This window comes from Myotis daubentonii, chromosome 11 (assembly GCF_963259705.1).
Source record: "Myotis daubentonii chromosome 11, mMyoDau2.1, whole genome shotgun sequence".
NCBI classification, from domain to species: domain Eukaryota; kingdom Metazoa; phylum Chordata; class Mammalia; order Chiroptera; family Vespertilionidae; genus Myotis; species Myotis daubentonii.
In genome coordinates, this window is record NC_081850.1 from 54,411,346 (window position 1) to 54,428,344 (window position 16,999).

General features: G+C 42.8%; 1 protein-coding gene across 4 annotated transcripts in view; it reads left to right on the forward strand.

Annotated features, from left to right (window-relative positions):
- The first annotated feature begins 3,735 nt into the window (after positions 1-3,735).
- The window catches only part of DCAF10 (DDB1 and CUL4 associated factor 10), a 60,668-nt gene continuing 47,404 nt past the window's right edge, over positions 3,736-16,999 (forward strand). Inside the window, exon 1 of one of the 4 annotated variants that reach the window (XM_059657376.1) lies at positions 3,736-4,352. In XM_059657376.1, coding sequence (XP_059513359.1) covers positions 3,844-4,352 — 509 coding nt within the window. In that variant the 5' untranslated portion in view covers positions 3,736-3,843. The remainder of the gene's footprint in view (positions 4,353-16,999) is intronic. The other 3 variants (XM_059657375.1, XM_059657374.1, XM_059657373.1) reach the window with 3 other exon arrangements.

Sequence of the window (16,999 nt, forward strand, 5' to 3'; positions counted from 1 at the left end):
CTAAGCCAGAGTTCCAGGTTCACATTCCATTGGACTTGATCGAGATATCCATTTGGAGGGTTCATTTTGCCGTGCCTTTTGCCCCTTTACTCTAACCTTGGATTTTTTCATGAATGCCTGTTTCTTTAGGCCTGTGTTTTACTGGCTTATTGTGATGAACAGGGATTCTGCTTCTGACTGTGTGCTTCCTTGCAGGTCTATGTGAACTGGAAAAAGTCTGACCTCCTGCTTGGGAAAAGGCAATGGAGTTTGCACTTGCTACTTCCCAAGCTAATGATATAATATATGACCATTTCAAAAAGCTCGAGGTGCATGGCTTTACTCCAGAAGATGCCTGGGATATGGCTATCATTTCAGCTTCTTATGTCATGTCCAATTGCCTTGCTCATTTTGTCAGTCTGGTTCCTAACAAAGAATTCTATGTGATGGACAGAAGCAGTGATGTCAAAGACATCAGGAGTGAATCTGCTGCTCCCAAAAATAAAAGCCTGAGTCAAAAAGGCATATTGCATTAGAAGACATCAGTTGGGAAGTAGTTTTTTAAACACATCCAGTCATTGGATAGGGAAGGAAGTAAATAAATTTGCTTCCTGCTTGCTTGATGACATAGATCCTAAGTGTTGGGTGTATCCAGGACATGGGATACCTGGGCCTATGGGAAACCTTCACCAATTGCTTACTTATTTGTGCTCTAAAAGAGCATCAGGAGCAAAGGAGTGCAGAGGATGTTTTAGGCATTTCTCATGAACTAATATCTGTGAATTTCAGGAACTTAGGTTGAAATTTTTTTTGCTTTCAAAAATAGTGTTACATAACCCAGCCAGTGTGGCTCAGTGGTTGAGTGTCGACTGATGAACCAAGAGATCACGGTTGGATTCCTGGTCAGGGCACATGCCTGAGTTGCAGGTTTGATCCCCAGGGTGGGGTGTGCAGGAGGTAGCTGATCAATGATTCTCTCTCATCTTTGATGTTTCTATCTCTCTCTCTCCCTCTCCCTTCCTCTCTTAAATCAATAAAAATATATTTTAAAAAATAGGGTTACATAGAAGTTTATCTATATAGACTATGATTTGAAATCAATTCTTTGTTTAAATGTATTTAAAGACTCACAAAGGCAGTGGGTAAATAGAAACAGACACAGTTAAAAGTTTTTCTGTCCTTTAGTGCTTTCTCAATTAGTTAATCTCCAGTGTTTATTGGTTTGTTTTTTACTGGTGGGTTGTAAAATCATGATCACTTATTTTAATCTTTATGTAACTTATTCTTATTATAGGTTTTAGTAAAAATTATTTAGAATAAGTGAGCACCACATTCTAACTAGAAGTATATGGTAAGAAAACTCTGGCATTACTGAACAACTTGTTTTGTGTGTTACAACCACTGCTGCCTTAAGTATGTGGCTACCTTAACTTTTTAAGACTCATTCTCAATATCCAGCTACATATAAACCTACGAAATGTTTTTGTTCCCATTTAGCTCCTCTAGATTCTCTAAATCAGTGGTTCTCAACCTTCTGGCCCTTTAAGTACAGTTCCTCATGTTGTGACCCAACCATAAAATTATTTTCGTTGCTACTTCATAACTGTAATGTTGCTACTGTTATGAATCGTAATAGAAATATCTGATATGCAGGATGGTCTTAGGCGACCCCTGTGAAAGGGTCGTTCGACCGCCAAAGGGGTCGCGACCCACAGATTGAGAACCACTGCTCTAAATGGTCAGTGAACAGTTCTTTTTTTTTTTTTTAATATATTTTGATTTTTTTTACAGAGTGGAAGGAAGAGGGATAGAGAATGAGAAACATCAAAGAGAGAGAAACCTCAATCAGCTGCCTTCTGCACCCCCCCACTGGGGATGTGCCCACAACCAAGGTACATGCCCTTGACCGGAATCGAACCCGGGACCCCTCAGTCCGCAGGCTGATGCTCTATCCACTGAGCCAAACCAGTCAGGGCCAGTGAACAGTTCTTATTCAGAGTGTTAATTTTTAATTTCCTGAGCTGTGAAATTTGATTGTATTGAGCCAGTGCAAACACTCACAGAGCTTGGGTCTTTCTGTTGAAACTGTAACTTAAATACCTTGAAATATGTGACCTTTAAAATTGAGTTCTATTTTACTTATTATAAAAGTTAACATTGGTGAATATATTCCGGTCAAAGTTCTGTAGACCATAAAATTTTAGCCATTGGCCATAACTTGTGGGTGAAGCAGAGGCCCTCTATTAAGTATCTGTTGCAGCCAGATGCTGTGAGTACTAAGGGACATTATTAACCATAAGACAGACCTCTACCCCTGCTGCCCTGCGGGGACAAGATGGAGAATAGCTCCAGAGGAATGGCTGCCTTGATCTTCTCTGAACTCAGGACCCTTGCTTCTGAGACTCTAGCCCTTTTTTTTCAACCAACTCATAGCGAGGTGAGCTAAATCACTACTAAGTTCACGGTGGGAGCACCTGCCGAATGTTCAGCCCTCTATGAATTTCATTCCTGTCCTCCAGAGAGCCTTCAGATCTGTTCTCACAGGATAGATCTTTCAACAAAGATCCTTCAGATTTTCCTGCAGTCGCCAAATGTGAGCTTTCCACAGCACAACTCTTTTTTTTTTTTTTTTTCTTTTTTAATGTCTTTATTTTGGGAGTTCCACAGGCATTAGGAACGTACATAAAATGACACACTACTGTTGACCATGAAAAAAAACAGCATTGGATCATTTCAGCTTTATAAATTTTAAAAAAAAATGATTGTTATAACAACAACAACAACAACAACAAAAAGTTCAGATATTTTAGCAAGTATCACCTTGCAGGACCATCATCACATTTAAGCCCCTGACTCATGGTTAACGGGAAACTTCACACTGCACTAGTTACTAGAGTTCTTCTAAGCATCATCACAGCTGATGGGATGCAATGCGAGACACACCGGATTTCATACGGATGTCACACGGTGACAGCATCGTACGGGCAACAGCAGTGACCGCCAACAAACGCCTTAGAGCAGACTGGCCACGCTCAATGGAATGTTGGACACAGCACAACTCTTGATCAAGGCCTAGAAGAGTTGTCAGCGCCTGTGTGTACCCTTCCTTGTACCTCAAGCTTTTCCTTTATTGAAGACTCTGCTTCCCTTCCCCAGACACACCCAGCTCCTGTTAACCCTCTCTGCAGAGTTCTATGCATGTATCTCCAACAGCAGGGGACAGGGGAGTGCGTCTGCCATGCCCTCCATGCCCTCCCTGGCAGCTGTAAACAGGCTGGACCTGGGCTGTATTGCTGGTAAGGCAGCTCCCACCTAACTCCCGGCTGGATGCACATGCGCCTTCTTCCTGCAGAGGAAGGATTTGGCCTGTGCAGTGGCGGGGAAGCGGGCAGGTATTCAGGACACCAACATGCCTGGTTTTTTGCACAGCCCGGGGCTTTTTGGTGCAGACGTTGCCCGAGTCCTTACTTCCCAGGCTAAGTCGGCAGTGTGTAACCTTCACCACGCCATGGTGATTTCTTCCCCTCGCCGGCCTCAGTGTCACGGGGGAATAACATGCATAATCGTGCGCAGCCTCTCGGACGAGTCAGGACCACAGTCCCTGACAGCTGCAGCCCGCCCGACGCCCGCGGTGGCCAGAAGCTCACTGACCCACCGACCCCAAACTTCTAATCGCTCCCTACCTGCCGCGCCGGTCGGTGTTCCCGCTATCGCGGTCCCCGGCGAACGATGGCCGCGAGGCGGCGCGGGTTCCACAGCCGGCGGGGTTAGGCCAGCGCGCGCCGGAAGTGGCGGCGGGAGCGGGAGCGCTGAGCTGTAGGCCGGTGGGGCAGCGGCCCGGAGCCGGGGGCGGGGGCGTTAGTCATGTTTCCCTGCGGGCCCGGTAGCCCCGGAGGGGACCGTATGGCCGGAGCCGGGACGGAGGAGCCAGCCCCCCTCGGGGAGCAGGCGACAGCCGTCGTGCTGCTCGCTGCCCCGCTCTGGCCGCCGCCGCCAGGGGCTGACGCAGCCCCTCCCCTGTCGCCCTCCAGGAGCCCTCGCTGCCCCGGCAGCCCCTCGCCGTCCCCGGCCGCGCGCGCCGCGGGAGCCCCGAAGGCTTCCGCGGCTCCCGCCCCAGGAAAGGCGCCTCAGCCCTCCCCGCCGCGCCGGCGAGCTGGGCCGGACTGCGGGGCCGGCGGCCTGGGCGGCCCGGGGGCCCGGCTGTTCGGGTGGCTGCGGGAGCGCTGCCTGGGCCGCGGGCTGTTCGTGGACCCGGCGCGGGACAACTTCCGCACCATGACAAACCTCTACGGCTCCATCCACCCGGCCGACTCGGTGTACCTCAGCACTCGCACCCACGGGGCCGTCTTCAACCTCGAGTACTCGCCCGACGGGTAAGCGCGGCCCCTGGGCGGGCGGGGACCAACTTCGCCCGGCCCGGGTCGGCTGCCCGTGGACGGAGGCCCCGGGTTCGCTCGCTCGCGCAGCCCGGGCCGGGGCGAGCCCGTTGGGGGCCGTGGCCTCCACGCCCCGGCTCTTTGTGAAGTGCCCCGTGGCGGGCCCTGGGAGGTGGCCGCCGGGGCGCCTCGGCTCCCCCGCAGGAAGCCCGGGCTCGGGTCGGAGAAGCCCGGAGCCACGCCGGCAGGCCTGGCCGCCGGCCCGGAGCGGGGTGGCTGGTCGCGCCGTAGGTGCTGCGTAAACGCACGGGGTTCGTGCCCGTTCTCTCCTGCCGGCCTCGGCTTGCGCTTTCCTCCCCGAAGCCGGTGTCGCGGGTGGGAAGCTGGCAGGTGCCCGTGCCGGCCCGGCCCCGCGGGGACAGGTGTGCGGTCCTCTGCCCAGGGAGAGGCCAGGGCACTGCCCGGCGGTGTCCTCTGAGGCCGGGCGTTGCGAAGCCCCCAGGCTGGACTGCCCGCTTCTCGGGGTGGGGGTGGGGGGCAGCCTCCTCCTGGCGGAGGAAGTGTGCCCTGCGTGGCCCGCATTTACGGTGGGCCGGTTTTCAAAGTATGCCTTTGTCACACTTGGTTTTGTGAGCCCGTGCACAAGTTTCACAGCCATCAGTGAAAAGATGTGCACACCGTCCTGCCAGGAGGTGGCAGTTCAGATGGCACCCAGTCGAGGCCCCTTGGTTCCTAGTCATTCGCTTGGTTATTAGTTCGTTCCCTCGTCCAGCACATCGTTGTTGACCGGACGCAGAGGCTGCAGCGACCCGCAAAGGCAGCGAATGGCACCGCTGGCCTTGAGCTGGGGACCGCCTGGTTCGCCGAACTATTAGCCACACGAAACGGCTCATCAGGCATATTTGCCCATCGAAGGGGAGCGCGTCTGAAGTTTTCCCGAGGGAATGACACTCAGCCAAGAGCAGGGGAATGATAGGAAGTGAGTTAGTCCAGGTAGGGTCGGGGAGCGGTGTGTATGTTTGTTCCCCCCACATCCCGCGCGGTTCAGGGTTCAGGATCTGGAAGAGGAGCCGCACACAAATGAAAGAGAAGGGACAAGAGATAATTTGGAAATACTGAGGGGCCAGGCGGGCAAGTCCAACTCAAGGGGAAGGACTTCCACTGGTGCCCAGGCTTCGCCAGCCCTTTATTCGCTTTGGTTAAGCCTAAAACCCTTAGGCAGGTAATTGCAGTAATAGACAGGCTAGGTAAAGGTCAGTAAATATTAGAAGGATTTACTCTGAGACTATTTGGTCAGGAAATAGCTTGAGCCCCCATTGTCAGGACTAGACAATCCGTGCATAACTCAGGCCCTGCCGTGGGTTCAAGGATCCCCAGCATTCCGGGATCCTCTTTGCACTTCTCTGCTAGTGCAGACAATGGCGGCCTCCTGCTGAGCGGATATTTCAGGTGGAGCATCTGGTGTGTCAGAGGACTTGCTGGAGGGGCAGCGTATCTGTCAGAGAAGCTAAAGGGGGAATTGGTTTACAAAACAAAAACATTTTGCTAAAGAAAGACCTAAAATACTATAAGGAAGAAGCAGAGCAACAGAACCTGGAGTCACAATGAGCGGGTAAACCCTGCTCCACTGCACTGATGCAAATGCTTCTTCCCAGTTACACTGGGTGCTGGTCTCCCCATAGCAGGTGGGACGGGTAGCAGTGAGGTGGGACGGGTAGCAGTGAGGTGTGCCGGAATACAGGGTGCATTGAAGTTCATTCACGGGACCCCCCCCTCCCCTCTCCTTCCCTATTCTTCCAAAGGCTGCTTCCAAAAACAACACGAGTCTATTCCTCATAAACATTTAGTTCCACTTTTCTCCATATCCCAGGTCCTCTCCTCCCTACCGCCTACCTATTCTGTCAGGCCTTCATAAATGGCCATTTCTACTCATTGCAAGTGGGGAGTGAGAGGGGCACAATGAGTTATGAAGAAAAAATTCCATTGCCAGTGATACTACCATGAGGCATAGATTACTGATAGTTCCTGTTTGAATCTGGACTATATTTTCCCATAGATATATTTATGTTAAAGGTGGTCAGATACTCTGATACAGAAAACAAAATAATTCAGTAATCTTTAATTATCCAGTTGATATATACTTATTGTAGAAAACCTAGGCAATAAATGAACAAAAAGAAGCTAAACAAAATTTATGATCCCAGAGATTAATTGGCTATCCAAGGAAATTTTTTCTTTGTATATGTTTATTTTAATATAAACATGGGATCATGCTGTTTTGTAGCCTGCTTTTCATACAATATACTGTGAATTACCTTTGTTAATAAATCTATTTCTAAAACATTAAATTTTTTCATTAATTTCAATAAAACCTCTGTAAACAAATATTTTAGATTTATGTCCTTATAAATCCCTGAAATGAATGAAAGGTTATGAAGATTTTGGATGCCTATTATTAAATTGTTCCCTGTGAATATTGTACCAATTCTCAATTCTGTCAAACACATATGAAAGTGCCTGCCTCCCCATACCCTTGCCCACATTGCATATTGGTATTCTTTTTCATCTGTGTCAAAGTGATAAGTGAAAATAGTTGTGCTTTAAGTTTTTTTTTAAATATATTTTATTGATTTTTTACAGAGAGGAAGGGAGAGGGATAGAGAGTTAGAAACATCAATGAGAGAGAAACATCGATCAGCTGCCTCCTGCACACCTCCTACTGGGGATGTGCCCGCAACCAAGGTACATGCCCTTGACCGGAATCAAACCCGGGACCCTTCAGTCTGCAGGCCGACGCTCTATCCACTGAGCCAAACCAGTCAGGGCTGCTTTAAGTTTTTAGTCTTTTACTACATCTACTAACATCCCAGATTTTATAGGACTTAAGTAATTTTTAGAAAAAAGGTGACATAGCTGTGTTAAATGAGATAAAAATTTCTCATATCCTTCAGTTGTGTATGAATTGAATCAGCTTACTGGGTACCATACTACTATCACAAAGACTTCTCAGTACAGAAAAGGAAAGGTGACACTGAAGGTAAGAATTACAATTATAAATTTAATAGGGACTGGATTAGAAAAAATGTGACACCAAAAATAAATGAAAGATACATGGATTAGGAGATAATTTCTATAGAAGTCCAAAAATTTTAAACAATAGCCATATTGTCAAAATAAGTGTGTTACCTCCTAAGATGATATTTTGAAAAAGAAAATTGGTAATGTTAATAGATTAGATAGGTAATATTATGTGGGACTTTCTCAAGCAATTCCTCTATGACAGTGATGGTGAACCTTTTGAGCTCGGCGTGTCAGCATTTTGAAAAACCCTAACTTAACTCTGGTGCCGTGTCACATATAGAAATTTTTTGATATTTGCAACCATAGTAAAACAAAGATTTATATTTTTGATATTTATTTTATATACTTAAATGCCATTTAACAAAGAAATTCAACCAAAAAAATGAGTTCGTGTGTCACCTCTGACACGCGTGTCAGAAGTTCGCCATCACTGCTCTATGAGAATAAAGTAGGCACTGCTGAAGAGAGAATCAGTGTATTGGAAAATAGAAGTGAAGAAATTACCCAGAATGTAAATGAGAGACACGGAGATTGAAAATACTAAGAAGGTTTAGTAACTTGATGAATAGAAAGAAAAGGCATACCATATATTTGAAGAAAATGAAATAGATAATGAGGCAAAAACCTATTTGAAGAGATAATAGCTGAGAACTTTCCAGAATTGAAAAAAAAGCACTAAGCCATGATTTAAGAAGCCCTTCACTCCTCCCTAGACATATAGTGAAACCTCATGACAACGAATATAAAATCTTAAAAGCTAGAGATCAAAAGACCTTCAAAGAAGTAGCTATGAAGGCAATTAGTCAAGAAAATCGTGTAGTCCGGCCCACATGGCTCAGTGGTTGAGTGTTCATCTCTGAACTAGGAGATCACGGTTCAGTTCCTGGTTCTGGCACATACCTGGATTGTGGGCTTTATCCCCAGTAAGGTGCATATAAGAGGGAGCCAATCAATGATTCTCTCTCATCATTGATGTTTCTATCTCTCCCTTTTTGAAATCAATAAAATAAAAATAATATTTTTTACAAAAGGAAGAATAATAGTGTAAATCAGAGGACAATGGTGATTATTTTTAGTATGATGGAAAAGAAACCTGCCAATTTACACGCCTTTATCCAGCAAAGATAGGTTCTTTGTTCTTGGCAAGAACAAAGATGAAATAAGTACCTGTTTACACAAGCAAAGATGAGTGAGTTTGCCACCACACCTTCAATAATGGAATTCTAAGTTCAGAGAGAAGAAAATGTTTTCAAATGGAAGGTCTGAGATGGTAGAAGGAATGAAGAACAAAGAAAATGGGAAATATGTATGCAAACTAATTTTGTCTTTTGAGATTAACAAAGATGGAACGAAAATAGAAGACAGCAGTAGCATATAAATTATGAAGGATGTTTTAAATTCCTTATTTTTTTTGAGAGAATTATGATATATTAACTTTAGGCTTTAATCCATTTAATATGCACATTCATATTTGCAAGATAACCACCAAAAATAGAAGAAAGAATATATTATTTCTAGACTAGTAGAAGAAAAATATGGAATAAAAAATTTCCAAAAGAAGGTAAGAAAGGGAAAGAAAAAATAGAAAAGTTGTAATAAATAAAAAGCACAAAGAATCACTAAAAATAAACCTGTATATTACTAATTATAATAAATATAGAAGTACTAAATGTTCATAAAAATAGAGAAAGATTATTCAAACACATTTGAAGCAAAGAAAGTTGGTGGTTTATATTAATGTCATACAAAATAGGCTTTAAGGGGGAAAAATTCTAGAAATACAAGATCACTTCATATTAAAACTCAGTTCACCTGGAAGATAAAGCAGTTCTGAACTTGAATTATTCTTTTAGATCTAAAATATAGACATTAGCCGAAACCGGTTTGGCTCAGTGGATAGAGCGTCGGCCTGCGGACTGAAAGGTCCTAGGTTCGATTCCGGTCAAGGGCATGTACCTGGGTTGTGGGCACATCCCCAGTAGGAGGTGTGCAGGAGGCGGCTGATCGATGTTTCTCTCTCATCGATGTTTCTAACTCTCTATCTCTCTTCCTTCCTCTCTGTAAAAAATCAATAAAATATATTTAAAAAAAAAAAAATAAAATAAAATAAAATAAAATATAGACATTAATGCCGAACCGGTTTGGCTCAGTGGATAGAGCGTCAGCCTGCGGACTGAAGGATTCCGGGTTCGATTCCGGTCAAGGGCATGTACCTGGGTTGCAGGCACATCCCCAGTAGGAGGTGTGCAGGAGGCAGCTGATCGATGTTTCTCTCTCATTGATGTTTCTAACTCTCTATCCCTCTCCCTTCCTCTCTGTAAAAAAATCAATAAAATATATTTTAAAAAAATAAAATATAGACATTAAAAATTGTTAACTTCAAGGAGAAAACAAACTAACTGGGGAAAGATTTTCACACACATCACAGTATACTTCAGTTAATCAGACAAATACAAACATAAGAAGGATACAGAAGATACAGACAACACTAGTTAAAATATTGCTCTAAAGGGCATATGTAGAATGGTGCATTCAGACCAGTACACATTGGTTCAGCTGCACCAGTTAAAATTGTGATAGATGACCATAGTAGTTGAATAGTTACTGCTCCAAGCCCATCGACTGCCCTCCTAATGTTTCAGCACTTTCCATGGAACCTCCCAGAATAACCCTTTATGTATAGTAACTAAAGAGTTCAGAACTGGCACAGTAAGCTGCCAGCAAACGTCTCACAGCAAACACTCATTGATCAAGAGAATGCCCATATATACAATTAACATTCATTCTAATTGCTCCTCACCCCTCCACACAAAACAAATCTATAGGCAAGTGCCCAGTGACCATTTGGCTTCTCTTAGTGTGGGGCTGCCTGCCTTTATCGAGCACTTTCCCATTTTCATATGGTCTTTTGTGAACTGCATCCTCTGGGGAGAAATGAAGAGAGCAGTCAAATGAGAGTAATAATACTACTTCAGGTACTATCCAAGCATATTAACTCTTGGCATAGTGTGTACTTCTATGGCAGGATAAAATCTATAACAGGAATGAGACCTAAGGGAATGGCTTATGGGTAAATGACTCCTGGGATGCAGATCCGTAATTTTATCATTCCTATTGAATTTCACCATTATTTAGTGAGATAAATTTGCCAAAACTCACTGAATGCCAGCCCACCATGGGTATTAATAACACTCATTTTACTAATGAAAATGACTGCCAACATAACTCTTCTCTGTACCAGAAACATTTAGTTGAGGGAACTGAGAAGCAAAAAGATAAGGATTTCTACCCTGACTCCTACTCATAACTGCCATGTATTACCTGTCATCTGAGCTGAGGGATTAGATTTGATATACTTAAATATGATATCTCAATAAATTACTTTTGTCACTTAGTTATTAATATGAATACATATTGAATATAGAAAATTAACAGCAAGCATTATAAGGACTAAAAAATTAATACACTATTACTTCAGCAAAAGTTAAAAAGGATGTACAATTCTGTTAATGTTAATAGTGATTTTTTTTTTTACTTATCAAGACTACAAGTTACGTAATGACTACCTATTTAATGGGGAAATTCTTGGAGGGGCTTTATGCAATTTTCTATGTCCATGGTTCAGACAAGGGCATCTGGATCAAACAAGATTGTGGCTACAATTTCCAAATATTAATAAATGATTGGAAGTTACTAGAATAATTTGTTGAATAATTTGAGTTACAACTAATATCACTTGGCAAGCATTTTTATAATCTATAGGATTATTAAAATATTTTTAATTTTACTCATATGTTAATTTATATTACTAATAAATGTTTAACTTTTTAAAATATCATGCTTACTATATGTTACAATTACTTCATGCTTGTGTTTTTTTTTAAACACGTAAAGGAAATTCATAAAATTTCCACTTTTAAGGCCACATATTTCAAAAGATTATCTTAGAGTACAGTTTTTCTAGTACAATGTAATTGCTATAAATTAATAAAATAACTATTAAAAAGCTCCTGTGTTTTCAAGTTAAGAAACATTTATAAATAACTCATGGACCAAAGGAAAAAATAACAGTGGAAATTAAAACTAAATGATAATGGAAGTACCACATGTCTCAAAACTTGTAGGGTTATATGTAACTAAAATAGTACGTCAGGGAAAATTAATGAGCTAAGTATCCATCTCAAGAAAAAGAATAGTTATCTGCAAATAATAGCAAAGTAAATCTAAAGAAAGGAGAAGGAAGGAAATTAGTAACAAAATTGAATTAGTGAAAATTTATTTTGATTTTATTTTTGAGAGAGAGAAAGTGAAAAACATTGATTTGTTCCACTTATTTATGCATTCATTGGTTGATTCTTATATGTGTCCTGACCAGGGATTGAACCCGAAACCTTGGCATATCGGACGACGCTCTAACCAATTGAGCTACCCAGCCAGGGTGAATTAGTGAAATTTTAAAATTCCATAGCAGTACCCAATTGAGAGAAAAATGTGTCTTTGAAAAGATAAAATTGAAAAACACTCATTGATCAAGACACTGCCCAAATAAATATACAATATTAAGAATGAGCCCTAGCTGGTTTGCCTCAGTGGATAGAGCGTCAGCCTTTGGACGGAAGGGTCCTGGGTTTGATTCCAGCCCAGGTTGCAGGCTCAATCCCCAGTAGGGGGTGTGCAAGAGGCAGCCAATCAGTGATTCTCTCTCATCATTGATGTTTCTATTTCTCCCTCTCCCTTCTTCTCTGAATTCAATAAAAATATTTTTTTTTAAAAAAAAAAGAATAAAAGGTGTGTGTGTGGGGGGGGGGGCATGACTTCAGATGCAAAAGGTAGAGATTGTAGTTTTCCAGAAGTAGCAAAGTAGATGGTTTGGACCAACCCTCTGAGAATAATTTTAAAGACTAGAAAAAATATAAATATTTAATGTAAGATATAAAAACCTTATTTGGAAGGCTTTGGAAAATTGAGACAATGAGGAAATTGCAGGGCCAAGAGCTGCAAAAGGAGGGAAGCCAGAGATGTGAGCTCACCATTTTAGCCAAATAAATCTAGCACTATGGTAGAAATGAAAAGTTGATTTGACATTAGAAAATAAATTAATGTAAATCACTACATTAACATCTTAAAGGAAAAATATAACAAGAGAATTTCAATTAATGTTGGAAAGTGTTTTATATAGTTTAACATATTTTAATGAAAAAGAAACTTAGCAAATTTGTTGTAGAAGAGAACTTCCTTAATCTAAATAATAGGAATTTGGTAGCTTCAATGACAAAAAACTACAGAATACTTAATGATGAAATGGGGAATATATTCTTGAAGATTGGAAGGAACAAGACAAGAGTGGCTGCTATATTAACGTTTCTATTCAACATTGTACTGAAAGTCCTAGCCAGTGCCACGAGGGAAAAAAGGTAATAAAAAGAAAAAAACAATTGTTTGTAGATGATATTATTGACAAAGAAAAACTAAAATACCTACAGATAAAGTATTAAAATAGCAATATTGATAGATATTTTAATAATCAGTTGCATTTTTGTACACCAGCAACAAAGCACAATTTTAAAAAGAACATTGTAAAAAGCATAAAAAAATGTCAAGTACCCAGGAGTAAATATAACAAAAGACAGGCATAGCTCATATGGAGAATATCCATGGTAAAGGTAGATATACCATGTTCATAGATTGGAAGACAACATATTGTAAACGTCAATTCTGTGCAAACTTTTTGATAGAGGTATAATCCAATGAAAACCATCTGGATTTGTGTGTATGCATGTGTACATAACTTAAGTTGATTCTAAATGTATAAGGATATTCAAAGTCCAAGAATTACTAAGATATTCTTGCTAAAAAAATCTTGAATATGTTGAAAAGTATGCATATTACTAATGGAATAATACAATACTGTGTGATATAACTTTTACTGAATTAATTTTTAAAGTCAGTGCATCCCAATAAAAATACCAATACGATGTCTGAGTAGGACCTGACATGCTATATCTAAAATTCACTTGGAAGAGAAAGCATATTAGCCCCTTGAAAAATGTTTATAAAGCAATGAGGGTATCTTATTTTGCCATATATCAAAAATACTTTTAGAAATTAAAATAGTGTGGTGATGTTGCATAGAATACAACATCCTATCTAATAAAAGAGAAACCTGGTAATTGGCATAGGACTGCTAACCTTCCCATTGGCTAATCAGCGAGATATGCAAATTAACTGCCAGCCAAGATGGCGGCTGGCAGCCAGGCAGCTTGAAACTAACATGAGGCTTGCTTGCTTCAGTGATGGAGGACTCCAACGTTCCCCGCCTCCCTTGCCAGCCTCTGAGCCTGCAGTTTGAACATTGTAACAAATATAGAAGCTAAACAAAACCCCAGAAACCAGCTTTCAGCGAGCCGGGATCTCAGAGCTGGAGTTGATACAGAGTTTCGATTATAGAACCTAAACAAACCAGATACCTACTTTCAGCAGCTGAGGCCTCAGAGCTGGAGCCAAGCCTCAGAGCTAAAGCTGGCCCAGAATAAAAAAAATTAAAAAAAAGAATAAAGGAGCAGTTGGGAGCTTCAGTCCCAGCCTGAAAACAGCCCTCAGCCCCTCACCCAGACTGGCCAGGCACCCCAGTGGGGATCCCCACCCTGATCCAGGACACCCTTCAGGACAAAACAGCCAGCCCCCACCCATGCACCAGGCCTCTATTCTATATAGTAAAAGGGTAATATGCCTCCCAGCACCGGGATCAGCAGAGCTGCGAGGCCTCCTGACACCGGGATCAGCGTGACAGGGGGCAGCGCCCAAACCCCCTGATCGCCCTGTGGCTCTGTATATGACGGGGCGGGGCCACAACCTGCCTATCCGCCCTGCTCTGTTCCTGACAGGGGAAAGCGCCCCAACCCCCGATCGGCCCTGCTCTGTGGGTGATAGAGGGCGGCCCCCCAACCCCCCCACCCCAAGGGCCCTGCTCTGTGTGTGATGGGGTAGAGCCATAACCTCCCCATCGGCCCTGCCCTGAGTGTGACAGTGGCGGCGCCCCAACCCCCTGATCGGCCCTGCTCTGTGGGTGATAGAGGGTGGCGCCCCAACCCCCTGATCCGCCCTGCTCTGTGCGTGACAGGGGGGAGCTCCCCAACCCCCTGATGGGCCCTGCTCTGTGCGTGACAGGGGGGAGCTCCCCAACCCCCTGATGGGCCCTGCTCTGTGCGTGACAGGGAGGAGCTCCCCAACCCTCTGATGGGCCCTGCTCTGTGCGTGATGGGGGAGCTCCCCAACCCCCTGTTCGGTCCTGCTCTGTGCATGACAGGGGGCAGTGTCCCAACCCCTGATTGGCCCTGCTCTGTGCGTGACCGGGGGTGGCGCCGCAACCTCCCCATCGACCCTGCCTTGAGTGTGATGGGGCGGTGCCCCAACCCCCCAATTGGCCCTACCCTGAGCGTGACTGAGGGTGGCATCACAACCTCCCAATCCGCCCTGCTCTGTGCATGACAGGGGGCGGCGCCCCAACTCCCCAATCGGCCCTGCTCTGAGCCTGACCAGGGGCTGCACCTAGGGATTGGGCCTGCCCTCTGCCACCCGGGAGCAGGCCTAAGCCAGCAGGTCATTATCTCCCGAGGGGTCCCAGACTGCGAGAGGGCACAGGCCGGGCTGAGGGACCCTCCTCCCCCCCGAGTGCACAAATTTTTGTTCACCGGGCCTCTAGTAGAGTATAAAAACAAATCTTAGATATGTTAATGATGGCATTTCAAACCAATGAGAAAATGTAGGCTTTGATATGGGGACAAAGTATATACACATTTGTTTTGTTAATCCTCACCTCAGGATATATTTCCATTGATTTTTAGAGTGAAAGGGCGGGGGAGAGACAGAAAGAAAGAAACATCGATGTGAGAGAGACACATAGATTGGTTGCCTCCCACACAAGCCTGGACCAGGGTGGGAGTACATGCCTGCAACTGAGCGAAAGTACGTGCCCTTGACCAGAATTGAACCCAGGACCCTTCAGTCTGCGGGCCAACGCTCTATCCACTGAGCCAAGGATGATAATATATTTTTTAAAGGTTACAACTCATGCCATGTACAAAAATATATTATAATTGGATTAAAACAAAATAATGTTTTATAGATCTCTTATTTACAATGTTTAAGGTTAAGACTCTCAGAATCGTTGATTCATTTACTTTTTTTTTTTTTTTAAAGAAGTCATTTATTTATTTTGTTGTTAATCCTCACCTTAGGATACTTTTTCCATTGATTTTTAGGGAGAGTAGAAGAGAGGGAAAGAGAAACATCGATGCGAGAGAAACACATTGATTGGTTGCCTCCTGCATGAGCCCCAACCAGGGCCCCGGGTGGGGAGGAGCCTGCAACCTAGGCATGTGCCCCTGACCAGAATTGAACCCTCCGGTCTACAGGCCAACGCTCTATCCACTGAGCTAAACCAGCCAGGGCTGATTCATTTACTTTTATGCTAGGAGGGAAGTCCATTCCATGACTCTTCTGACTAACAAAAAGAAATGGCTGTTTATACATCATCTAATAGATGTTAATTTGAATACTTACTCATGATGATCAATTAGCACAAAAATCCATCAGATATAGTAAATATTTGAAGTCCACTTATCTCAAAAAATGGTGTTTATGCAGATTACTAAATATGGGAAAAGTTTGAATTTTCCCCTCTCCAACTTTATCTAAAAAGCTTTTTCTGAATACAAAAGTTTGACTATTTGATATTCTGTCTTATGCACTTTCAGCTTAAGTGTACAAAATTCCACTTGTTATTGGAACTATAAATTGGGAAGACCTGTAGTTTCAAAGACTTGGGATTTCATTTGCTAGATCTGAATCTGAAAGAGCAGTGCCCACAAAAAACTAGACTTAACCAAAATCAATAAAAGACAATGGATTTTCAGAAATCAAAATGGGGCTTGTAAAAGGTTTATGAAAATATAACTTTGTAATAGGGAAGGGTTTTGAAAATAGAGACAGTATTAAAAAAAATAAGGAAAAGATGACTATATCTAACCGATAGAATATATATTTTTTTCAGTGCATTTTAATACTGATAAATACATAATTTTGTATAAGATTTTTCCTCTAAGTTGCCTCATCTATACATGTTTTTCTGCAACCAGCTTTTCTCATTTAAAAATATGTTTTGGAGTTCTTTCATATCATATCCATATAAAACTATCCCTTTCTTTTAAAAATCAGTCATCCTTCTTTCATATACATTTAGATTTCTTTCAATTTCTCCTTGCAGTGAAGCATATATACTTTGTATTTATGAATGATTATGTCTCTAGATTAAATACTCAGAAAAAAATTGCTGAGTCAAAAGATATGCACATTTAAAACTTTGATAGGTACTGTTACTCCCCAAACATAAACTACTAGTTTGTATTCCATTACAATATATGAAGGACCGTTTCCTACTAGTGTCAATAGTGGATATCATCAATATTTTAAATATTTCCTACTAACATGGGCAAAAAGAAGTTATTCACTTATAGTGTGCATAATTACAAATCAGTGAGTATTAATAACCAGAGAATATTAGA